The following is a 26,113-nucleotide window of genomic DNA, read 5'->3' as shown; positions in this document are numbered from 1 at the left end:
ACAGCTTCTCCCTTCGCCCCCCCTTCCCCACCATCCCCCCGTGTGGTTTCACCTATCACCTCACAGCTTCTCCCTTCACCCCCCCCTTCCCCACCATCCCCCCGTGTGGTTTCACCTATCACCTCACAGCTTCTCCCTTCGCCCCCCCTTCCCCACCATCCCCCCGTGTGGTTTCACCTATCACCTCACAGCTTCTCCCTTTGCCCCCCCTTCCCCACCATCCCCCCGCGTGGTTTCACCTATCACCTCAGAGCTTCTCCCTTCACCCCCCCCTTCCCCACCATCCCCCCGCGTGGTTTCACCTATCACCTCACAGCTTCTCCCTTCACCCCCCTTCCCCACCATCCCCCCGTGTGGTTTCACCTATCACCTCACAGCTTCTCCCTTCACCCCCCTTCCCCACCATCCCCCCGTGTGGTTTCACCTATCACCTCACAGCTTCTCCCTTCGCCCCCCCTTCCCCACCATCCCCCCGCGTGGTTTCACCTATCACCTCACAGCTTCTCCCTTCACCCCCCCCTTCCCCACCATCCCCCCGCGTGGTTTCACCTATCACCTCACAGCTTCTCCCTTCGCCCCCCCTTCCCCACCATCCCCCCGCGTGGTTTCACCTATCACCTCACAGCTTCTCCCTTCACCCCCCCTTCCCCACCATCCCCCCGCGTGGTTTCACCTATCACCTCACAGCTTCTCCCTTCACCCCCCTTCCACACCATCCCCCCGTGTGGTTTCACCTATCACCTCACAGCTTCTCCCTTCGCCCCCCCTTCCCCACCATCCCCCCGCGTGGTTTCACCTATCACCTCACAGCTTCTCCCTTCGACCCCCCTTCCCCACCATCCCCCCGCGTGGTTTCACCTATCACCTCACAGCTTCTCCCTTCGCCCCCCCCTTCCCCACCATCCCCCCGCGTGGTTTCACCTATCACCTCACAGCTTCTCCCTTCGCTCCCCCTTCCCCACCATCCCCCTCCCTTCCCCACCATCCCCCCGCGTGGTTTCACCTATCACCTCACAGCTTCTCCCTTCACCCCCCCTTCCCCACCATCTCCCCGTGTGGTTTCACCTATCACCTCACAGCTTCTCCCTTCACCCCCCCCTTCCCCACCATCCCCCCGCGTGGTTTCACCTATCACCTCACAGCTTCTCCCTTCACCCCCCCTTCCCCACCATCCCCCCGCGTGGTTTCACCTATCACCTCACAGCTTCTCCCTTCGCCCCCCCTTCCCCACCATCCCCCCGCGTGGTTTCACCTATCACCTCACAGCTTCTCCCTTCGCCCCCCCCTTCCCCACCATCCCCCTCCCTTCCCCACCATCCCCCCGTGTGGTTTCACCTATCACCTCACAGCTTCTCCCTTCGCCCCCCCTTCCCCACCATCCCCCCGCGTGGTTTCACCTATCACCTCACAGCTTCTCCCTTCACCCCCCCTTCCCCACCATCTCCCCGTGTGGTTTCACCTATCACCTCACAGCTTCTCCCTTCACCCCCCCTTCCCCACCATCCCCCCGCGTGGTTTCACCTATCACCTCACAGCTTCTCCCTTCACCCCCCCTTCCCCACCATCCCCCCGCGTGGTTTCACCTATCACCTCACAGCTTCTCCCTTCGCCCCCCCCTTCCCCACCATCCCCCCGCGTGGTTTCACCTATCACCTCACAGCTTCTCCCTTCGCCCCCCCCCTTCCCCACCATCCCCCTCCCTTCCCCACCATCCCCCCGTGTGGTTTCACCTATCACCTCACAGCTTCTCCCTTCGCCCCCCCTTCCCCACCATCCCCCCGCGTGGTTTCACCTATCACCTCACAGCTTCTCCCTTCACCCCCCCTTCCCCACCATCTCCCCGCGTGGTTTCACCTATCACCTCACAGCTTCTCCCTTCACCCCCCCCACTTCCCCACCATCCCCCCCCCTTCCCCACCATCCCCCCGCGTGGTTTCACCTATCACCTCACAGCTTCTCCCTTCGCCCCCCCCTTCCCCACCATCCCCCCGTGTGGTTACACCTATCACCTCACAGCTTCTCCCTTCACCCCCCCCACTTCCCCACCATCCCCCCGTGTGGTTTCACCTATCACCTCACAGCTTCTCCCTTCGCCCCCCCCTTCCCCACCATCCCGCCGCGTGGTTTCACCTATCACCTCACAGCTTCTCCCTTCGCCCCCCTTCCCCACCATCCCCCCGCGTGGTTTCACCTATCACCTCACAGCTTCTCCCTTCGCCCCCCCTTCCCCACCATCCCCCCGCGTGGTTTCACCTATCACCTCACAGCTTCTCCCTTCGCCCCCCCTTCCCCACCATCCCCCCGCGTGGTTTCACCTATCACCTCACAGCTTCTCCCTTCGCCCCCCCTTCCCCACCATCTCCCCGCGTGGTTTCACCTATCACCTCACAGCTTCTCCCTTCACCCCCCCTTCCCCACCATCCCGCCGCGTGGTTTCACCTATCACCTCACAGCTTCTCCCTTCGCCCCCCCTTCCCCACCATCCCCCCCCCTTCCCCACCATCCCCCCGCGTGGTTTCACCTATCACCTCACAGCTTCTCCCTTCACCCCCCCTTCCCCACCATCACCCCCCCTTCCCCACCATCTCCCCGCGTGGTTTCACCTATCACCTCACAGCTTCTCCCTTCGCCCCCCCCCTTCCCCACCATCCCCCCCGCGTGGTTTCACCTATCACCTCACAGCTTCTCCCTTCGCCCCCCCCTTCCCCACCATCCCCCCGCGTGGTTTCACCTATCACCTCACAGCTTCTCCCTTCACCCCCCCTTCCCCACCATCCCCCCGCGTGGTTTCACCTATCACCTCACAGCTTCTCCCTTCGCCCCCCCCCTTCCCCACCATCCCCCCCGCGTGGTTTCACCTATCACCTCACAGCTTCTCCCTTCACCCCCCCCCTTCCCCACCATCCCCCCGCGTGGTTTCACCTATCACCTCACAGCTTCTCCCTTCGCCCCCCACTTCCCCACCATCCCCCCGCGTGGTTTCACCTATCACCTCACAGCTTCTCCCTTCGCCCCCCCTTCCCCACCATCCCCCCGCGTGGTTTCACCTATCACCTCACAGCTTCTCCCTTCGCCCCCCCTTCCCCACCATCCCCCCGCGTGGTTTCACCTATCACCTCACAGCTTCTCCCTTCACCCCCCCTTCCCCACCATCCCCCCCCTTCCCCACCATCCCCCCGCGTGGTTTCACCTATCACCTCACAGCTTCTCCCTTCGCCCCCCACTTCCCCACCATCCCCCCGCGTGGTTTCACCTATCACCTCACAGCTTCTCCCTTCGCCCCCCCTTCCCCACCATCCCCCCGCGTGGTTTCACCTATCACCTCACAGCTTCTCCCTTCGCCCCCCCACTTCCCCACCATCCCCCCGCGTGGTTTCACCTATCACCTCACAGCTTCTCCCTTCGCCCCCCCCCCTCCCCACCATCCCCCCGCGTGGTTTCACCTATCACCTCACAGCTTCTCCCTTCACCCCCCCCTTCCCCACCATCCCCCTCCCTTCCACACCATCCCCCCGCGTGGTTTCACCTATCACCTCACAGCTTCTCCCTTCACCCCCCCTTCCCCACCATCCCCCTCCCTTCCACACCATCCCCCCGTGTGGTTTCACCTATCACCTCACAGCTTCTCCCTTCGCCCCCCCTTCCCCACCATCCCCCCGCGTGGTTTCACCTATCACCTCACAGCTTCTCCCTTCACCCCCCCTTCCCCACCATCCCCCCGCGTGGTTTCACCTATCACCTCACAGCTTCTCCCTTCGACCCCCCCTTCCCCACCATCCCCCCGCGTGGTTTCACCTATCACCTCACAGCTTCTCCCTTCGCCCCCCCCTTCCCCACCATCCCCCCGCGTGGTTTCACCTATCACCTCACAGCTTCTCCCTTCGCCCCCCCCTTCCCCACCATCCCCCCGCGTGGTTTCACCTATCACCTCACAGCTTCTCCCTTCGCCCCCCCTTCCCCACCATCCCCCCGCGTGGTTTCACCTATCACCTCACAGCTTCTCCCTTCGCCCCCCCTTCCCCACCATCTCCCCGTGTGGTTTCACCTATCACCTCACAGCTTCTCCCTTCACCCCCCCTTCCCCACCATCCCCCCGCGTGGTTTCACCTATAACACCTCAGAGCTTCTCCCTTCGCCCCCCCTTCCCCACCATCCCCCCGCGTGGTTTCACCTATCACCTCACAGCTTCTCCCTTCACCCCCCCTTCCCCACCATCTCCCCGCGTGGTTTCACCTATCACCTCACAGCTTCTCCCTTCGCCCCCCCCTTCCCCACCATCCCCCCGCGTGGTTTCACCTATCACCTCACAGCTTCTCCCTTCACCCCCCCTTCCCCACCATCTCCCCGCGTGGTTTCACCTATCACCTCACAGCTTCTCCCTTCGCCCCCCCCTTCCCCACCATCCCCCCGTGTGGTTTCACCTATCACCTCACAGCTTCTCCCTTCGCCCCCCCTTCCCCACCATCTCCCCGCGTGGTTTCACCTATCACCTCACAGCTTCTCCCTTCACCCCCCCTTCCCCACCATCCCCCTCCCTTCCCCACCATCCCCCCGCGTGGTTTCACCTATCACCTCACAGCTTCTCCCTTCACCCCCCCTTCCCCACCATCCCCCCCCCCCTTCCCCACCATCTCCCCGCGTGGTTTCACCTATCACCTCAGAGCTTCTCCCTTCGCCCCCCCTTCCCCACCATCCCCCCCCCCCTTCCCCACCATCCCCCCGCGTGGTTTCACCTATCACCTCACAGCTTCTCCCTTCGCCCCCCCCTTCCCCACCATCCCCCCGTGTGGTTTCACCTATCACCTCACAGCTTCTCCCTTCGCCCCCCCTTCCCCACCATCCCCCTCCCTTCCCCACCATCCCCCCGTGTGGTTTCACCTATCACCTCACAGCTTCTCCCTTCACCCCCCTTCCCCACCATCCCCCCGCGTGGTTTCACCTATCACCTCACAGCTTCTCCCTTCACCCCCCTTCCCCACCATCCCCCCGCGTGGTTTCACCTATCACCTCACAGCTTCTCCCTTCACCCCCCCTTCCCCACCATCCCCCTCCCTTCCCCACCATCCCCCCGCGTGGTTTCACCTATCACCTCACAGCTTCTCCCTTCGCCCCCCCTTCCCCACCATCTCCCCGCGTGGTTTCACCTATCACCTCACAGCTTCTCCCTTCACCCCCCCTTCCCCACCATCCCCCCGCGTGGTTTCACCTATCACCTCACAGCTTCTCCCTTCACCCCCCCTTCCCCACCATCCCCCCGCGTGGTTTCACCTATCACCTCACAGCTTCTCCCTTCGCCCCCCCCTTCCCCACCATCCCCCCGTGTGGTTTCACCTATCACCTCACAGCTTCTCCCTTCGCCCCCCCCTTCCCCACCATCCCCCCGCGTGGTTTCACCTATCACCTCACAGCTTCTCCCTTCACCCCCCCTTCCCCACCATCCCCCTCCCTTCCCCACCATCTCCCCGTGTGGTTTCACCTATCACCTCACAGCTTCTCCCTTCACCCCCCCTTCCCCACCATCCCCCCGCGTGGTTTCACCTATCACCTCACAGCTTCTCCCTTCACCCCCCCTTCCCCACCATCTCCCCGCGTGGTTTCACCTATCACCTCACAGCTTCTCCCTTCACCCCCCCTTCCCCACCATCCCCCCGCGTGGTTTCACCTATCACCTCACAGCTTCTCCCTTCGCCCCCCCCTTCCCCACCATCCCCCCGCGTGGTTTCACCTATCACCTCACAGCTTCTCCCTTCACCCCCCCTTCCCCACCATCTCCCCGCGTGGTTTCACCTATCACCTCACAGCTTCTCCCTTCACCCCCCCTTCCCCACCATCCCCCCGCGTGGTTTCACCTATCACCTCACAGCTTCTCCCTTCGCCCCCCCCTTCCCCACCATCCCCCCGCGTGGTTTCACCTATCACCTCACAGCTTCTCCCTTCACCCCCCCTTCCCCACCATCCCCCCGCGTGGTTTCACCTATCACCTCACAGCTTCTCCCTTCACCCCCCCTTCCCCACCATCCCCCCGCGTGGTTTCACCTATCACCTCACAGCTTCTCCCTTCACCCCCCCTTCCCCACCATCTCCCCGCGTGGTTTCACCTATCACCTCACAGCTTCTCCCTTCACCCCCCCTTCCCCACCATCTCCCCGCGTGGTTTCACCTATCACCTCACAGCTTCTCCCTTCACCCCCCCTTCCCCACCATCCCCCTCCCTTCCCCACCATCTCCCCGTGTGGTTTCACCTATCACCTCACAGCTTCTCCCTTCACCCCCCCTTCCCCACCATCCCCCCGCGTGGTTTCACCTATCACCTCACAGCTTCTCCCTTCACCCCCCCTTCCCCACCATCCCCCCGCGTGGTTTCACCTATCACCTCACAGCTTCTCCCTTCGCCCCCCCCTTCCCCACCATCCCCCCGCGTGGTTTCACCTATCACCTCACAGCTTCTCCCTTCGCCCCCCCCTTCCCCACCATCCCCCCGCGTGGTTTCACCTATCACCTCACAGCTTCTCCCTTCACCCCCCCTTCCCCACCATCCCCCTCCCTTCCCCACCATCTCCCCGCGTGGTTTCACCTATCACCTCACAGCTTCTCCCTTCACCCCCCCTTCCCCACCATCCCCCCGCGTGGTTTCACCTATCACCTCACAGCTTCTCCCTTCACCCCCCCTTCCCCACCATCCCCCTCCCTTCCCCACCATCCCCCCGCGTGGTTTCACCTATCACCTCACAGCTTCTCCCTTCACCCCCCTTCCCCACCATCCCCCCGCGTGGTTTCACCTATCACCTCACAGCTTCTCCCTTCGCCCCCCCCTTCCCCCACCATCCCCCCGCGTGGTTTCACCTATCACCTCACAGCTTCTCCCTTCGCCCCTCCCTTCCCCACCATCCCCCCGCGTGGTTTCACCTATCACCTCACAGCTTCTCCCTTCGCCCCCCCCTTCCCCACCATCCCCCCCGCGTGGTTTCACCTATCACCTCAGAGCTTCTCCCTTCACCCCCCCTTCCCCACCATCCCCCTCCCTTCCCCACCATCTCCCCGCGTGGTTTCACCTATCACCTCACAGCTTCTCCCTTCACCCCCCCTTCCCCACCATCCCCCCGCGTGGTTTCACCTATCACCTCACAGCTTCTCCCTTCACCCCCCCCTTCCCCACCATCCCCCCGCGTGGTTTCACCTATCACCTCACAGCTTCTCCCTTCACCCCCCCTTCCCCACCATCCCCCCGTGTGGTTTCACCTATCACCTCACAGCTTCTCCCTTCGCCCCCCCCTTCCCCACCATCCCCCCTGTGTGGTTTCACCTATCACCTCACAGCTTCTCCCTTCACCCCCCCTTCCCCACCATCCCCCACCCTTCCCCACCATCCCCCCGCGTGGTTTCACCTATCACCTCACAGCTTCTCCCTTCGCCCCCCCCTTCCCCACCATCCGCCCGCGTGGTTTCACCTATCACCTCACAGCTTCTCCCTTCACCCCCCCTTCCCCACCATCCCCCGCGTGGTTTCACCTATCACCTCAGAGCTTCTCCCTTCGCCCCCCCTTCCCCACCATCCCCCCGCGTGGTTTCACCTATCACCTCAGAGCTTCTCCCTTCACCCCCCCTTCCCCACCATCCCCCTCCCTTCCCCACCATCTCCCCGCGTGGTTTCACCTATCACCTCAGAGCTTCTCCCTTCACCCCCCCTTCCCCACCATCCCCCTCCCTTCCCCACCATCTCCCCGCGTGGTTTCACCTATCACCTCAGAGCTTCTCCCTTCACCCCCCCTTCCCCACCATCCCCCTCCCTTCCCCACCATCTCCCCGCGTGGTTTCACCTATCACCTCAGAGCTTCTCCCTTCACCCCCCCTTCCCCACCATCCCCCCCCCTTCCCCACCATCTCCCCGCGTGGTTTCACCTATCACCTCAGAGCTTCTCCCTTCACCCCCCCCTTCCCCACCATCCCCCTCCCCTTCCCCACCATCTCCCCGCGTGGTTTCACCTATCACCTCAGAGCTTCTCCCTTCGCCCCCCCTTCCCCACCATCCCCCCGCGTGGTTTCACCTATCACCTCTCAGCTTCTCCCTTCGCCCCCCCTTCCCCACCATCCCCCCGCGTGGTTTCACCTATCACCTCACAGCTTCTCCCTTCGACCCCCCTTCCCCACCATCCCCCCGCGTGGTTTCACCTATCACCTCACAGCTTCTCCCTTCACCCCCCCTTCCCCACCATCCCCCCCGCGTGGTTTCACCTATCACCTCACAGCTTCTCCCTTCGACCCCCCCTTCCCCACCATCCCCCCGCGTGGTTTCACCTATTACCTCACAGCTTCTCCCTTCACCCCAACATTGTTATTCTGACTTCTTTCCCCCTTCTTTTCAGCCCTGTGGAAGTTCTGTCTGAAATGTTGACTGTGTACTCCTCTCACATAGATGCTGCCTGATCTGAGTTCTTCTGGCACTTCCCTTTCCCCATAATCTTGGTAGATCGCCATTTCTGCTTTGTCTGATTGAGAAGCAACACATTGCGGGTCTATGGACTCCTGCCCATGCTTTTCATATACTGTTGAAAGTAGAAGGTTTAAAGTTTTATTAGATAGATTTCTCGTTTGCTTGTCTAGCTCTCCCTTGCTATTGAGTTCGAGAGCCGCAAGATAATTTTGCAGCTCTATAAGTCAGCATGTAGGCGGGAGGTCGAAAACCTGGCTGAGAAGTGCCTCAACAGAACCTCTCACTCAGTGTCAGCAAGACCAAAGAGCTGATTCAAGAGTTCAGGAGGAGGTCATGAGCCAGTCCTCATCGGGGGATCAGGGGTGAAGAGGGTCAGCAATTTTAAGTTCCTAGGAGTTATCATTTCAGAGAATGTGTCCTGAGCCCAACATGTAACTGCAATTATGAAGGAAGCACAGCACCGCCTCTACTTCCTTAAGAGTTTATGACGATTCAGCATAACATCTAACACTTTGACAAACTTCTATAGATGTGTGGTGGAGAGTATATTGACTGGTTGCATCACAGCCTGCTATGGAAACACCAATGCCCTAGAATGAGAAATGTTATAAAAAGTAGTGGCCCAGTGCATCACAGGTAAAGCCCTCCCCACCGCTGAACACATCTACATGGAACGCTGTTGCAAGAAAGCTACATCCATCATCAGGGAATAGAGCACCCAGGACGTGCTCTCTACTCACTGCTGTCATCCAGAAGGTGGTACTGGAGCCTCCGGACTCACACTACCACATTTGGGAACAGTCATTACCCCTCAACCATCAGGCTCTTGAACCAGTAGGAATAACTTCATTCAAAAAGGATCCAGTGCTTTCCTGGCGTATATGATGAATAAATTCTTCTAGGGCTTCCAGCCGGGTAGAGGTATCAATTAAACAAAGCTGAAGGTCCCACTCTAAGTAAGAACTGGAATTTGATTGTAAACAAGGTGGGAGAGCAGAAACCTGATTGGATAAGGACTAACCAATCAGGAAGGACAGACTACGGGAGTATAAATATCACTGGACTACACACGACTATTTATTCCTGATGAAGATGGCAGATTTTGTCGTCGAAACTTTCATCATAATTCATAGTTTACCCAGCTGAAAGCCCAAGAAAAGTTTAAATTTCATTCAACTTTATTTGCCCCATCACTGAACTTTTCCCACAACCTAAGGACTCACTCTTCATCATAAGCTCTTGATATTGTATGCTTATTACTTATTTCTTTTTCTCTTTTGTATTTGCACAATTTGTTGTCTTTTGCTCATTGGTTGTCTGTCTGTCTTGTTGGTGTGGTCTTTCATTGACTCTATCATGGCTCTTGGATTTACTGAAGACGCCCACAAGAAAACAAATCTCAGGATTGTATATGGTAACGTGTGTTCGGTTCTGGTTTCCTCATTGTATCTCAGTGCATATGACAATAATAATCAGTTTCAGAGTAGTACAGGATTTAAGAGATATGGGGATTGTGCAGCAGAGCGGAGTTTGAGTTAGAAAATAAGGCAGAGTCACATTGAATGGGACAGCAGGACAGAGGGACCAAATAACTTACCCCTGATGCTATTTCTTAAGCTCTAATGCTGTCCTTGTGATCATCTACAGTCTTCACAGGTACTCCATTGGCAGCCATGCCTTAATTCTTTGTAAAGGTAAAATAATCTTAGGATGGTGCAATAACAAAGCTTCTCCCTCTCCCTGTCTTCTCGCTCTCCCGATCTTTCTCCACTGAAACTGTTGGATTAGGGTCTACAATTTACCCTTCATAACTCAGTATAACTATCAAATCTCCCCTCATTCTCCTACACTCCAGGGAATAAAATCCTAACCTGTTCAACCTTTCCCTGTAACTCGGGTTCTCAAATCCCGGTTAACAACCAGGGAAATTTTCTCTGCACTCTTTCAAGCTTATTGCTATCTTTACTGTAAGTAGGTGACCATAACTCTACACAATACTCCAAATTCACCCTTGTCAACATCTTATAAAATTTCAGCATAACATCCCAATTCCTGTAGTCAGTGCTCTCCAGGGCCCCCAGCACCCAGGGCCTGCCCTTTTCTCATTGTTACCATCAGGTAGGAGGTACAGAAGCTTGAAGGCACACGCTCAGCGATTCAGGAACAGCTTCTTCCCCTCTGCCATCTGATTTCTAAATGGTTATTGAAGCTATGGGCATTACCTCACTTTTTAAAAATATACAGTATTTCTGTTTTTGCACAATTTTAAAAAATCTATTCAATATACGTAATTGACTTACTTGTTTATTTATTATGTTTTATTTTATTTATTATTATTATTTTTTCCCTCTCTGCTAGATTATGTATTGTATTGAACTGCTGCTGCTAAGTGAACAAATTTTACGTCACATGCCAGTGATAATAAACCTCTTTCTGAGAATTCCCATCAACTCTTGCCAGATTCTCTCACTCACCCACAAACTTGGGGCAATTTGCAGTGGCCCAGAGACCCACCGACTGCACGTCCTTGGACTGTGGGAGGAAACCAGAGCACCCAGGGAAACCCACAGTCACAGGGTGAAAACCTGCAAACGCCACATAGGTCAAGATCGAAAGTCCTCGTCGTTCCACTAGCTGCCTCACTCTGCTACAAATTTTATGCTCACTTGGATTTTAAGTAAGTTCCCTCTCCTTGGATAGTGACACAATGGATAGTATTTTCTGCATGGTTAGGAAGTCTGAATTCAAATATGAATTTCCAGAATAATAATATAAATTCAAATTCTGCCCTTCATTGTGATCACAGGTAGATGTTTAGCTCCTGCTGCTGACTATAAGGTCTGTACATTCTCCTCATGATGGTGTGGGTTTCCTGCCACATTCCAAATGTGTATGGTTAGTTTAGGGTTAGATAGTTGTGAGCATGCTATGTTGGCGCTGGAAACATGGGGACACTTGTCAGCTGCCTCCAGCACATCCTTAGATTGTGTTGGGCGTTGACACAAATGACACATTTCACTGTATGTTTCGATGTACGTGTAACAAATAAAGCTAATCTTTATTGATTATTCCGTCTGCACTGGTTAAGGTGGAGCAGTTGGTGCTGGAGATGTCCCACAAGACACAGCTGTCCAGCAATGGTAACTGACCCCATGGTCTGGTTACCAAGAAGCTATCTGAAAATTTGAAGGTGTAGTCACAATCCACCATATTAACTGTAACCCTACAAATTGTTAGCTTTCTAAAACTAGTTTCACGGAAATTAAAATATTTATTTAAACAGAGAGTTCTAGAAATATTCAGCAGGTTAGGCAGGCTTTAGTGGGGAACGAAGCAGTAACTGCTTCCAGTCTAGGATCAGGACTAAGGGATTTGAAATGTTAAGTGTTTCCCTCCCACAGATGCTGCCTGACCTGATGAGTGTTTTCAGGATTTTCTGTTTTTATTTCAGATTTCCAGCAACTATTCATTTTTTTTGTTTGGAGAGGTGTTGAGGAACAAATGGACAAAGATTGGTACAGAATAACACACACAAACTCAGCAGGCCAGGCGGCATATATGGAGGGAAATAAATGGTCAACATCAATTTCTCTAACTTCCAGTAGCCACTCCCTCTGCTTCCTGCCCCCAACCCCATTTCCCTTACCCCTCAGACACCATTTCCCTTACCCCTCAGACCCCATTTCCCTTATCCCTCAGACCCCATTTCCTTTATCCCTCAGACCCCATTTCCCTTACCCCTCAGACCCCATTTCCCTTACCACACAGGCCCCATTTCCTTTATCCCTCAGACCCCACTTCCCTTATCCCTCAGACCCCATTTCCCTTACCCCTCAGACCCCATTTCCCTTACAACACAGGCCCCATTTCCTTTATCCCTCAGACCCCACTTCCCTTACCCCTCAGACCCCATTTCCCTTACCCCTCAGACCCCATTTCCCTTATCCCTCAGACCCCATTTCCCTTACCCCTCAGACCCCATTTCCCTTATCCCTCAGACCCCATTTCCCTTATCCCTCAGGCCCCATTTCCCTTACCCCTCAGACCCCATTTCCCTTACCCCTCAGACCCCATTTCCCTTATCCCTCAGACCCCACTTCCCTTATCCCTCAGACCCCATTTCCCTTACAACACAGGCCCCATTTCCTTTATCCCTCAGACCCCACTTCCCTTACCCCTCAGACCCCATTTCCCTTACCCCTCAGACCCCATTTCCCTTATCCCTCAGACCCCATTTCCCTTACCCCTCAGACCCCATTTCCCTTATCCCTCAGACCCCATTTCCCTTACCCCTCAGACCCCATTTCCCTTATCCCCCAGGCCCCATTTCCCTTACCCCTCAGACCCCATTTCCCTTATCCCTCAGACCCCATTTCCTTTATCCCTCAGACCCCATTTCCCTTACCCCTCAGACCCCATTTCCCTTATCCCTCAGACCCCATTTCCTTTATCCCTCAGACCCCATTTCCCTTACCACACAGGCCCCATTTCCTTTATCCCTCAGACCCCACTTCCCTTATCCCTCAGACCCCATTTCCCTTACAACACAGGCCCCATTTCCTTTATCCCTCAGACCCCATTTCCCTTACCCCTCAGGCCCCATTTCCCTTATCTCTCAGGCCCCATTTCCATTACCCCTTAGACCCCATTTCCTTTATCCCTCAGACCCCATTTCCCTTATCCCTCAGGCCCCATTTCCCTTATCTCTCAAGCCCCATTTCCATTACCCCTTAGACCCCATTTCCTTTATCCCTCAGACCCCATTTCCCTTATCCCTCAGGCCCCATTTGACCTGCCCATCTCCTTTATCCTTTTCCTTTCCTTTATTCCATGGTTAATTATCCTTTCCTATCATATTCCTTCGAGGCCCCATGTGCTACCTAGGCACTAAGGGTTCAGACCACGATCATATTCCTTTGCCTTCTCCACCTATCACCTGTCAGCTTCTTACATTCCTCTTCTTCCTGTTCTCCAACTTCCCACCTTTCCCCTCACCTGATTTCACCTATCACCTTTCAGCTTGAACTCCTTCCCCTCCTCCCACTTCCTGTTGCCCCCTTCCTTTCCCATCCTGATGAAGGGTCTCGGTCCAGAAAGTTGACGGTTGATTTCCCGCCACAGATGCTGCTTGTCAGTGATGGAAGACGTGCAGCTTTTTTCAGCACTCCATTCCACCATAACCAGGTTGAACAAGCTGAGGGCACTGGTACCTGAGCAGTTCCTTCTCCTTCTCCAGAGTGTTGAGCAGGTTGAGAGAGGCAGACTGGTGGATGCAGTACGTCTGAAAAGCCGGCAACATATTAACGAATTCCAGGAACATCTCACCAATGCACACAGTCAAAAAGTCCTCATCGTTCTGACAACATATTAGAAAGCAGAGGATTAGAAGGTAATATCAAAACCTTTATTTGTTTGGTACCTATTGTGAAATATGAAGTGAGACAGAATTTGACTTAACTTACAGGTTGAGTCTGTGGTGAGGATGGCAGTTGGCAATGTTGACATTCATTTTGAGAGGACTAGAGTTTAAAAGCAAGGCTGTAAATCTTGGGCCCCTTATCTTAGAAAGGATGTGCTGCCATTGGAGAGGGTCCAGAAGATGTTCACGAGGATGACACCAGGAAAGACAGGGTTAACACACGAGGCGCATTTTATGGCTCTGGGGCTGTACTTGCTGGTGTTAAAAGATTGAGGAGGGATGTCATTGAAATCTAGCAAATATTGAAAGGCCCAGTCAGAGTGGACGTTCCCTATATTGGAGAAGTCTAGGACCCGAGGGCACTGCCTCAGAATACAAGGATGTCCCTTTAGAACAGAGCTGAATTTCTTTAGCCAGAGGGTGGTAAATCTGTGGAATTCATTGCCACAGACATTGTGGAGACAAGTCATTGGATAAGTTTAAAGTAGAGGTTGATTAGTAAGAGCATTAAAGGCTCTGGGATGAAGGCAGGAGAATGGGAAAGTAAATCAGCCTTGCTCGAATGGCAAAACAGACTCAATGGGCAAATGGCCTAATTCTGCTCCTATGTCTTATGGGTCATCGAGTGCTACAGCACAGAAACAGGCTCTTCAGCCCATCTAGTGTATGCTGGCCTGATCTTCTGCCAAGTCCCATCTATCTACACTTGGACCATATCTCCATATCTCCCCAAATCCCTCCCATCTAGCTACCTATACAAACTTCTCTTAAATGTTATAATCAAATCTTCATCCAGACTACTTCCACAGGCACCTCGTTCTGCACTTACATCACCCTTTGAGCGAAGAAGCTCCCCCTCAGGTTCCCCTTTAATTTTTCACCTTTTATCTTAAACCTATGACCTTTACAGTCTCACTCAAACATAGAGGAAAAAGGCTGCATGCATTCACCCTATCTGATAGAGTGTTGGCAGATATGGGCAAAGTGCCCATGAAACAAACATGGAATATGGAATTGTAGCAGAGGAGGTAGCTGATGCCATAGAATTGACACATTAAAGGCGAAGCTCACAAAATGCTGGAGGAACCCAGCAGGACAGACAGTATCTATGGAAAAGAGCACAGTCAACGTTTTGGGCCAAGACCCTTCAGCAGGACTGGAGAAAAACATATGAGAAGTCAGAGTAGGAAGGTGGGGGAGAAACACAAAGTGATAGGTGAAACCGGGAGGGCGAGGGGTGAAGTAAAGCACTGGGAATTTGATTGGTGAAAGAGATGCAAGGCTGGAGAAGGGGAAGTCTGATAGGAGAGGACAGAAGGCCATGGAAGAAAGAAAAGGGGTAGGAGCACCAGAAGGAGGTGATGGGTGGGCAAGAAGACAAAGTGAGAGAGGGAAAAGGGGTTGGGAAATAGAGAAGTGGGGAGCATAACTGGAAGTTTGAGAAATGAAAGGGACCCCAGGGACCTCCTCATGGCAGATGTTCTCATTTGTGATTGGAACACTAAAGGTGAAGATGGATTTAACATGTATATGTATGGGGGAAGACTACTGGGGTCCTCTAAGAGAATAGGATGGAGAAAATTGGGAATAAACAGGGAGCTTAACTTACACCTATAATATTAGAGGTCAGTTAAAAAAATATATTTCAGATCTTGGAATCAATCTTGGAGGCTCTTGGTGACTGTGCCTCCATTAAGTCTGTCTTAGGGGTGACACGGTAGCGTAGTGTTAGTGTAACACTATTAGAGTGCTAGCAACTTGGGTTCAATCCTGCTCTCTGTAAGGAATGTGTATTTCTCCCCGTGATCGTGTAGGTTTCCCACATTCCAAAGGCGTGAGGGCAGTGTGGATAAATTGATCAGATGGGTGTGATGGGTGGCATGGGCTCATTGGGCTGGAGGGGGCAGTTACTGTGCTGTGTCTCTAAATAAATAAAGATACTCCTGCCCCTTAAGGAAGGGGTAGACACGACCTTTCTGAGAAGGGGAAGTGAAAGGTTACTGGGGATAGAGAAGGATGCAGAGCTGAGATTATTTGTGATTTTGTTGAAAGACCAAACACATCTCAGCATTGTAATCTGTATCCTTGCAGGAGATGGTGGGGTGGTGGGTGAGTGGAACTTGGTTCTGAAAAGGCAGCAGAGCTTTAGACGAACTCAGACACTACAGCGTCTAAGTGACACACAAACTGGAGGAACTCTGTGAGCCAGGCAGCATCTATGCAGGGAAAGGAAGTTGACATTTTGGGTGGAGACCCTTCATCAGGCATCTAGATTCAGTACCTGCAGTCTCTTCAGCTTCCACTATAGGAGTAGCTTTTCCAATTCCTCTCCTTGTGTGGAATTGCAATCCATTCCAGGAATTCCCTAAAAGTGATTTCAAGGAATAGACGGATATGTGCCAAACACAGCTTAGATTGGAATCTTGTTCGGTGTGAATAAGGTGGATGCTCAGGATCTCTTCCCCAGCACTGGAGAGTTCAAAACCAGAGGCCACAGATACAAGGTAAGAGGGGAGAGATTTAAAAAGAGACCCAAAAGATAACTTCTTTTCAGAGAGGATAGTGAGTAGCTGGAATGAGCTGCCAGAGGAAGTGGTTGAGGCAGGTTCGACTTCAACATTTCGGAGACATTTGGATAGGCACATGGCTGGAAAGGTGTAGACAGAGTGGATGTAGAGTGGATGTTTCCTATAGTAGGAGAGTCTAGGACCAGAGGCCACAGCCTCTGAATAGAAGAATGTTCCTTTAGAACAGAGGTGAGCAGCAATTTCTTAAACCAGAGACTGGTGAATCTATGGAATTTATTGCCGCAGACAACCATGGAAACAAAGTCTCTGGGTAGATTTAAAGGTTCATAGGTTCTTGATTAGTAATGGTGTCAAAGGTTATGGGGAGAAGGCAGGAGAACAGGGCTGAGAGGGAAAATAAATCAGCCGTGTTGCAATGGTGGAGCAGACGATGGGCTGAATGGCCTAGTTCTGCTCCTAAGCTCTTATGGTATTGGCCTGGAGGGTTATGACCTGAATGAAGGCAACTGGAACCAGCAGGGAGGATGCCATGGATGGGCCGAAGGGCCTGTTTCTATGCTGTATGACTCTATTACAGGATGGACAGACACTGCCTCTGCATACCTGATCGAAGGCTTGCTCTGTGGAATCCTGAAGCCTCTCCAGGAACTTCTCGTTGACCTCGATGAGCTCCTGGATGTTACTGAAGACCACGGCCAGCTGCTCTGGGGTGAGAAGGCCGGCTGCCTGCATGGGCAGGTGGAACTCCTCGTGGATGATGCGCAGGTCCTCACCGTAGCTGGACTCGGTGTTGACAAACTCTAGGATGGCCTCCTTACGCTCCCGTCTGCGCTTGGCACATTTGCCACACAGGTGGTCTCGCCGTCGCCCGGCCGGTGTTGGGTCGGGCTCGGAGACGTCCCTCTCACCACAGTCCACACAAGGCTGGTGCGTCACCCAGGCCTGCACAGAGCGCGCCGTCTCCTCTACCCGGATCCTCCACTTCTTGGCTGTGGCAGGCCCAATCCCGCTGTCTGTCCGCTCCACTTCCCCCGGCCGGCTCTTCCTCCCCCTGTCCTCCTCCTCTTCGTCCTCCTCTTCCTCCTCCTCCTCCCTTTCCTCGCCCCTGTCGTTCAGTCCTACAACACCGCTGTCGGTGCTGAGGTTGCTCCAGCGGTGTTTCGGCCTGCGGGATGACCCAGGGTGAAGGCGGTGATCTTGGGCTCCAGAGTTGGGAGATGTGTCATCCATCTTGGTGGCCATGTTTGAGGGGGAACCTGAGTATCAAAGATGGCAGAATTACAAAAGCATTCGATTCCATATTGGGGACAGAGACAGGAACGTAAGATCTGCAGACTGTAAATGAACGGTGGTGCATAGAAACACAGAAAACATACAGCACAATGCAGGCCCTACGGCCCATAAAGCTGTGCTGAACATGTCCTTACCTTAGAAATTACCTACGTTTACCGATAGCCCTCCATTTTTCTGAGCTCCATGAACCCGTCCGGGAGTCTCTTAAAAGACCCTATCGTATCTGCCTCCACCACCGTTGCCGGCAGCACGTTCCACACTCTCACCACTCTCGGCGTAAAAAACTTACCCCTGACACCTCCTCTGTACTTACTTCCAAGCACCTTAAAACTGTGCCCTCTCGTACTAGCCATTTCAGCCCTGGGAAAAAGCCTCTGACTATCCACACGATCAATGCCTCTCATCATCTTATACACTTCTATCAGGTCACCCCTCATCCTCCATCGCTCCAAGGAGAAAAGGCTGGGTTCACTCAACCTATTCTCATAAAACATACTCCCCAATGCAGGCAATGTCCTTGTAACTCTCCTCAACACCCTTTCTATGGTTTCCATATAACCATGTAACAATTACAGCACGGAAACAGGCCATCTCGTGTAACAACAATTACACCTCGGAAACAGGCCCCTTCCAGTCCGTGCTGAATGCTTACACTCACCTAGTCCCACCGACCTGCACTCAGCCCATAACCCTCCATTCCTTTCCTGTCCATATACCTATCCAATTTTACTTTAAATGACAATATCGAACCTGCCTCTACCACTTCTACTGGAAGCTCATTCCACACAGCTACCACTCTCTGAGTAAAGAAATTCCCCCTCGTGTTACCCCTAAACTTTTGCCCCCTAACTCTCAACTCATGTCCTCTTGTTTGAATCTCTCCTACTCTCAATGGAAAAAGCCTATCCACGTCAACTCTCTCTATCCCCCTCATAATTTTAAATACCTCTATCAAGTCCCCCCTCAACCTTCTACGCTCCAAAGAATAAAGACCTAACTTGTTCAACCTTTCTCTGTAACTTAGGTGCTGAAACCCAGGTAACATTCTAGTAAATCTCCTCTGTACTCTCTCTATTTTGTTAACATCTTTCCTATAATTCGATGACCAGAACTGTACACAATACTCCAAATTTGGCCTTACTAATGCTTTGTACAATTTTAACATTACATCCCAACTCCTATACTCAATGCTCTGATTTATAAAGGCCAGCATACCAAAAGCTTTCTTCACCACCCTATCCACATGAGATTCCACCTTCAGGGAACTATGCATCATTATTGCTAGGTCACTCTGTTTTACTGCATTCTTCAATGCTCTACAAATTTACTATGTATGTCCTATTTTGATTATTCCTACCAAAATGTAGCACCTCACACTTATCAGCATTAAACTCCATCTGCCATCTTTCAGCCCTCTCTTCTAACTGGCCTAAATCTCTCTGCAAACTTTGAAAATCTACTTCATTATCCACAATGCCACCTACCTTAGTATCATCTGCATACTTACTAATCCAACTTACCACCCCATCATCCAGTTTCCATATCCTTCCTATAGTGAGGCGACCAGAACTGAGAACAGTACTCCAAGTGGGTTCTGACCTGGGTCCTATATAGCTGCAACATTACCACTCGGCTCTTAAATTCAACCCCACGATTGACGAAGGCCAATACACCATATGCTTTCTTAACCACAGAGTCAACCTGCTCAGCAGCTTTGAATGTCCTATGGACTCAGACCTCAAGATCCCTCTGATCCTCCACAGTGCCAGGAGTCTTACCATTAATACTGTATTCTGCCATCATATTTGACCTACCAAAATGAACCACCTCACACTTATCTGGGTTGAACTCCATCTGCCACTTCTCAGCAGTTTTGCAATGTCCTGCTGTAACCTCTGACAGCCCTCCACACTATCCACAACACCCCAACCTTTGTGTCATCAGCACATTGGGTTAAACTTCTCAGTTAATGGCACATAGGCTTTCATAAATCAAAGTATTGAATACAGGAGTTGGGATGTTATATTGAAGTTGTATAAGACATTTGTGACATCTCATTTGGAGTATTGTCTGTAAGTCCGGTCACCTACTGTACTGACAGGGAAGATATCAATAAGATTGAAAGAGTGCAGAGAAAATTTACAAGGATGTTCCCAGGACTCAAGGATCTGAGTTACAGGGAAAGGTTGAATAGGTGAGGACTTTATTTCCTGGAGCACAGGAGAACGAGGGAATAGAGGTATACAAAGCTGAGGGGTGTTGATAGTGTGAGTGCAAGCAGGCTTTTTTTCTATCAGGTTAGTGAGACTAGAACCAGAGGTCGTTGGTTTAGGGTGAAAGATGAAATATTTAAGGGGAATGTGAGTTTCTTCACTCAGCAGGTAATGCGAGTGTGGAATGAACTGCCAGTACAAGTGGTAGATGCACGTTCAGTTGTAACATTTAAGTACATGGATGGGAAGGGTATGTTGAGATATGAGTCAGATGAGGGAAGATTTGACTAGGCAGAAGACCAGGCCAGCATGGACTAGATGAGTCGAAGGGCCTGTTTCTGTGCTCCATGACTGTAATAATCCAGAGACCTGCAGTATGTTAACCAGAGATTAAATCTCAACGGAGCATTTACACCAGCTATCCATGCAAGCCCTCCTCCTCTGGAGCCACAGAGTTACACGGCATGGAAGTAGCTGCTTCAGCCCAATCCTGACCAAGGTACCTACTGAACTTATCCAATTTGTCTGTGTTTTGTCCCCTGTTCCTCTGAACCCTTCCTATCAACTGAGCCATTAAGTAAAGAGTACTGATGTGTTAGCCTATACTTGGAGCACTGTGTGTATTTCTGGATAATACAGGCAAAGTAATTTAACCTGAACCTAACCACCATAGGGCCATCCTTCCATCCTATTAGAGCAATTCCCTTTCTACCACCCAGATCCTCCCTCCCCTAAGCCAACTTGCTTCTCTATTTCCCAGATCCGATGAAGAGACCCAGATCTGAAACATTAACTCATTTCTCTTCCTGAGATATTGGGTGTCAACATCTCAGAGCATCTATCCTGGTCCTCACACCTTGATGGAATCGTAAAGAAGGCAAGCTAGCAGCTGTACTTCATCAAGAGTTTGAGGAGATTTGGTATGTCATCAAAGACTCTTGAAACTTTCTACGGATGTATCATGGAGAGCTTTGTGTCCTGTTGCATCATCGTTTGGTATGGAGGCTCCACAGTACAGGATCCCAGGAGGCTACAGAGAGTTGCTAACCCAGCCAGCTCTATCATGGGCACAACCTTCCCTGCCATCGAGGACATCTTCAATAGATGGTGTCTCAGGAAGGTGGCCATGCATCATTAAGGAACCTCACCATTCAGTACATGTCTTCTCATTACTACCATGGGGGGGGAAGAGGATGGTACAAGAGCCCATAAACCCACAATCAATGTTTTCAGAACAACTTTCTTCCTCTCCGCCACTGGATTTCTGAACAGTTCATCAACCCATGAATACTACCTAATAGTTCGTCTTTAACATTAGTCAGTTTTGTAGCTTAACGTAATCTTTATGTCTTGCAGTACTGCTGCGGAAAAAGAATAAATCTCATGACCCTTCATCAGGACACCTCAGCCCAAAGTGTCAATGCTTTACTCCTTTCTGCAGACACCACATGCTGGGACAGAAGCTGTAATTGATTCTCTGGAATCTGGAGCAATGCAAAGGATGCTGGGAAAACTCAGCAGGTCAGTCAGCATCTATGGAGGAAAATTACCTTGCATCAGGACTCTGTCCTGACACAACCTCAACTGTCCATCTCCCTCCAGATGCAACCTGAGTTCCTTCAGCATCTACAATCGACTGCTTTTCTCCCCATCTGTGCTGTCTGACCTGCTGAGATTTAACAGAATTTTTTCTGTTTCAGATCTTCCTGTATCTGCAGTTTGTCGATTTTCGTTTAAGTTCACTTGATTAAAGATTGCTGCTTAAAAGAACTGTGCCCACAGAACAATCATATTGATGTTCAGCTTTAACTGTTTCATGATCGCCTTCCTTACTTCAATGTTATTAGACTCCCGACTGGACTTCTTGTGCACTAACTTATGCTAGGCTAACCTTACCTCTCAACCTCCCATTGTGGTCCTTGCACTGTGTCATCTGTCTACACTTTCTCCGTAAGTTTGATACTATATTCTGCATTCAGTTGTTGGTTTCCTTTTAGAAAACAGAACACCACAGCACAGTACACGACGTTGTAGCAACCACTTAACGTACTCTAAATTCAAACTAACTCTTCCCTTCTATATCCCTCTATTTTTCTATCATCCATGTGCCTATCAAAGAGTTTAGTAAATACCCTAATGTACCTGCCTCTACCACCACCCCTGGCAGAGCGTTCCACATACCCACCACTCTGATAAAGAACTTCCCTATACTTTCCTGCAATCACCTTAAAATACTGGCTATTCCCACCCTGGGAAGAGCTCTGTGTCTGCCCACTCAATCTATGCCTCTTATCATCTTGTACACCTCTATCAAGTCATTGAGTACAACCTCGATGTATTTATGTGTGGTATCACATGTAAAACTGTATTTTGGTACGTAACGATAATAAACCAGTCACCAGACTACAAGGAAAATACGGATGGGCAATAATTACTGGACTTACCACATATCATGACAAAGATGCTGGTGGGAAGTATCACTACTCAGTAACCTGGAGCCTTATAATTTGTGTCTGAAGCAGAGTCTCTCTGGGAGTGCTGAAGCAAGCTGTCTCAGGATACGAAAGCTCACCAAGACACAAGCATCTTGAAATAATATCCTGCAGCAACGTGAAGGGCTTCACTAAATAAAGATTAATATTTGTCTTGAAGATGAGCTTTTTTTGTCACCTGCACATCAACACATACAGTGCAATGCATCAAATGAAATCGGTGAGTATTGTGCGGGAGGCAGCTCAGAAGTGCTTGCGTCCAGCACCTGTGTCGCATGCTCACAGCTTACTAATGCTAACCCTAACCGTACCTCTTTGGGAGGTGGGAGGAAGCAGAGCACACAGAGGTCACCGGGATCGCTGGCACTGTAAAGCAATCGCGTAAACCATGCTGATAGGCAATAACTGGGAATCCTTTAGATAAGAGTGCAGGTTATATTACAATCAAATACCCAGGAGATATATCCAGCTGTAATCACTGACTAAGCAAAGTAATTAGACATGAAAATTACTCCCTAGGCTTTCTCCAACCTTCTATTTTATATATTTCTATTGAGTTTGGAAAGGCATTTCTCCCTTTCACTAATCAGATCATTTCTTCCCCCTATCTGCTGGGAACATAGAGTTGTACAGCATGGAGACAGGTCCTCTGGCCCAACTTGTCCATCCCAATCGAGGTGCCCATCTGAGCTAGTCTCATGTAGCTGTATTTGGCTCATATCCCTCTAAACCGTTACTATCCATGTACCTATCCAAATGGTTTTTAAACCTTGTAATTGTATCAGCTACCACTATGTGCTCTGGTAGCTCACCCTCTTTACGTTCTCCTTCTCACTTTGGGCCAGATGGCATTAGGGTAGGGTAGCGGCAAGACACCAGCGATCTGTGTTCAATTCCCACTGCTGCCTATATAGAGTTTGTACATTCTCCTCGTGACCACGTGGGGTTTCTCCAGGTGCTTCGGTTTCCGCCCACATTCCAAAGACATACGGTTACTAAGTTGTGTGCACGCTATACTGTATTGGCACTGCAAGCACAGCAACACTTGTGGGCTGCCCCCAGCACATACTCAGACTGTGTTGGTTGTTGACACAAAATGATGCATTCGTTGTACATGTGACAAATAATGTCAATCTTTATATGATCTGTTTTACCTCCCTGTGCCAGCAGAATGACTGAGGTTTTATCTATGCCCCTCATGATTTTACAAACCTTCAGTCCCTCCTCTACCAACCTCAAGAACACAGCAACACATATGGAAATCAACCATTCACACCACATAATCACAGTTTATTCTCCATGGAGACTTTCCTGCCCACTCACTTGATTCCCCTTGTATCACCATTGTACTGAAAGAACTGAAATTCCACAACACTCTAGGGCAAAGAACTCCAAAGAATCACCATGCACTGAGTAAAGAAATCTCCGTTAATTAACCACTTAAATTTATCCATCAGTTATCGACTTTCTAACTGGAGGAATCCACTGAGATTGGGTGAGACTAGAACTAAAGCTCAAAAGTTAAAGGTGAAAAGCAAAATATTTAAGGGGAACTTCTTCACTCAGAAGGTGGAACGACTTGCCAGTGGATACAGGTTTGATTGCAACATTTAGGAGAAGTTTGGATAAGTACATTGATAGGAGGTACATGGTCCAGGTGTGGGGCAATGGGACAACAATTTGGCACTGACTAGATGGACTGAAGGGTCTATTCCTACACTGTAGTGCTCTATGACACTGACTCTTGCAATTTATCCTGCCCATCCCTTTGATGATAATGGTATAGTGTGTACTGGATGGATTACTGACAAACGGACAAGTGTGTACTGGATGAATTACTGACGAACAGATGAGTGTGAACTGGATGAATTACTGACGAACGGACAAGTGTGTACTGGATGAATTACTGACACGAATGGACAAGTGTGTACTGGATGAATTACTGACGAACAGACGAGTGTGAACTGGATGAATTACTGACGAATGGACAAGTGTGTAGTGGATCAGTTACTGACATGAATGGAGAAGGTGTATTTACTAATTTTGCAAATGATATTAAAATATTTGTTATAGATAGTGAAGAAGATTATGAAAAACCACATGGGAATCTTGATCAGCTAGGTGTGTGAAAGGAGAATTGGCAATGCAGGTAAATGTGAGGTTTTGCATTTTGGAAGTTCAAATCCGGGTAGGATTTATTGAGAATGGTAGGGCCCTGAGGAGTGTTACAAAATAGAATGGTCGAAGAGTGCAAGTTTATAGTTCGCTGGAAGTGGCATCATGTGGATAAGGTAGTGAAGAAGGTGTTTGACACATTGGCCTTCATCTGTCAGGGCACTGAGTACAGGACTGGACAGTTCTGTTTCAGTTATATAGATATTGACAAGGCTGCACTTTATTGGTTACCCTGTTATTGGAAAGATATTAAACTGCAAAGAATATAGAAAAGATATACCAGGATGTTGCCTGAACTTGGGAGCTTGAGTTCCAATAAGATGTTGCATAGTCTAGGTATAGAGTTGGGTAAGGGAGTAATACAATGAGATCTCGGAGTCCTTGTTCAACAGTCACTGAAGGTGAATGAGCAAGTGCAGCAGGCAGTGAAGAAGGCTAATGTAATGTTGGCCTTTATTACAAAGGGAATTGAGTACAAGAGCAAGGAAATCCTCTTGCATTTGTACAGAGCCCTGGTGAGACCACACCTGGAGTATTGTGTACAGTTTTGGTCTCCAGGGTTAAGGAAGGACATCCTGGCTGTAGAGGAAGTGCAGCATAGATTCACGAGGTTAATTCCTGGGATGTCTGGACTGTCTTACGCAGAGGTTAGAGAGACTGGGCTTGTACACGCTGGAATTAAGGAGATTGAATTAAGATGGAATTAAGGGGATCTGATTGAAACATATAAGATTATTAAGGGATTGGACAAGATAGAGGCAGGAAATATGTTCCAGATGCTGGGAGAGTCCAGTACTAGAGGGCATGGTTTGAGAATAAGGGGTAGGTCATTTAGGACAGAGTTAAGGAAAAACTTCTTCTCCCAGAGAGTTGTGGGGGTCTGGAATGCACTGCCTCGGAAGGTAGTGGAGGCCAATTCTCTGGATGCTTTCAAGAAGGAGCTAGATAGGTATCTTATGGATAGGGGAATCAAGGGATATGGGGACAAGGCAGGAACTGGGTATTGATAGGAATTGATCAGCCATGATCTCAAAATGGCAGTGCAGGCTCGAAGGGCCGAATGGTCTACTTCTGCACCTATTGTCTATTAATTCCCAGGAGAATGATGAATGATAGAGGTACTGTACTATGTAAGATCACAAGGGCATCAAGCGAATGAAAGCAGTCTTTTTCACAGGGAGGGGCTTCTAAAGATAAAATGAGGGCAGAGGTGTACAAGATGATAGGAGGCAAAGATTAAATGGATAGCCAAAGACTTTTAACCTGGGCAGAAATGGCTAATACAAGGGGGCTTCATTTTAAGGTGATTGGTGGAAAGTATGGGGGGGGGGGGGGGTGTCAGAGGTAAGTTTTTTTTACATGGAGTGTGGAATGCCTTTGTCAGTTTAATTAAGAAACTCCTAGTTAGGCACATGGATGATAGGAAGATAGAGGGCCACGTGGGAGGGAAGGTTTGGATTGATCTTAGAGTGGGTTAATCGGCCACACAACATTGTGGGCCGAAAGGCCTGTACTGTACTGTAATGTTTTATGTTCTGTAAGAAGCAAGAAATTTAAAAGGG

At 50.9% G+C, this 26,113-nt stretch overlaps 1 protein-coding gene across 5 annotated transcripts in view; it reads right to left on the bottom strand.

Annotated features, from left to right (window-relative positions):
- The window catches only part of arhgef49 (Rho guanine nucleotide exchange factor 49), a 562,666-nt gene that overhangs the window by 102,240 nt on the left and 434,313 nt on the right, over positions 1-26,113 (bottom strand). For all 5 annotated transcript variants that reach the window (XM_073046112.1, XM_073046111.1, XM_073046110.1 and 2 more), the window contains 2 exons: positions 16,982-17,634; positions 13,642-13,787 (listed from right to left, as the gene is read on the bottom strand). In XM_073046112.1, the coding sequence (XP_072902213.1) occupies positions 13,642-13,787; positions 16,982-17,634 (799 nt within the window). The remainder of the gene's footprint in view (positions 1-13,641; positions 13,788-16,981; positions 17,635-26,113) is intronic.

Source organism: Hemitrygon akajei, chromosome 5, assembly GCF_048418815.1.
Source record: "Hemitrygon akajei chromosome 5, sHemAka1.3, whole genome shotgun sequence".
Taxonomy (NCBI): Eukaryota; Metazoa; Chordata; class Chondrichthyes; order Myliobatiformes; family Dasyatidae; genus Hemitrygon; species Hemitrygon akajei.
Note: the sequence above shows the minus strand (reverse complement) of the source record. Positions and strands in the feature narration are given on the sequence as shown.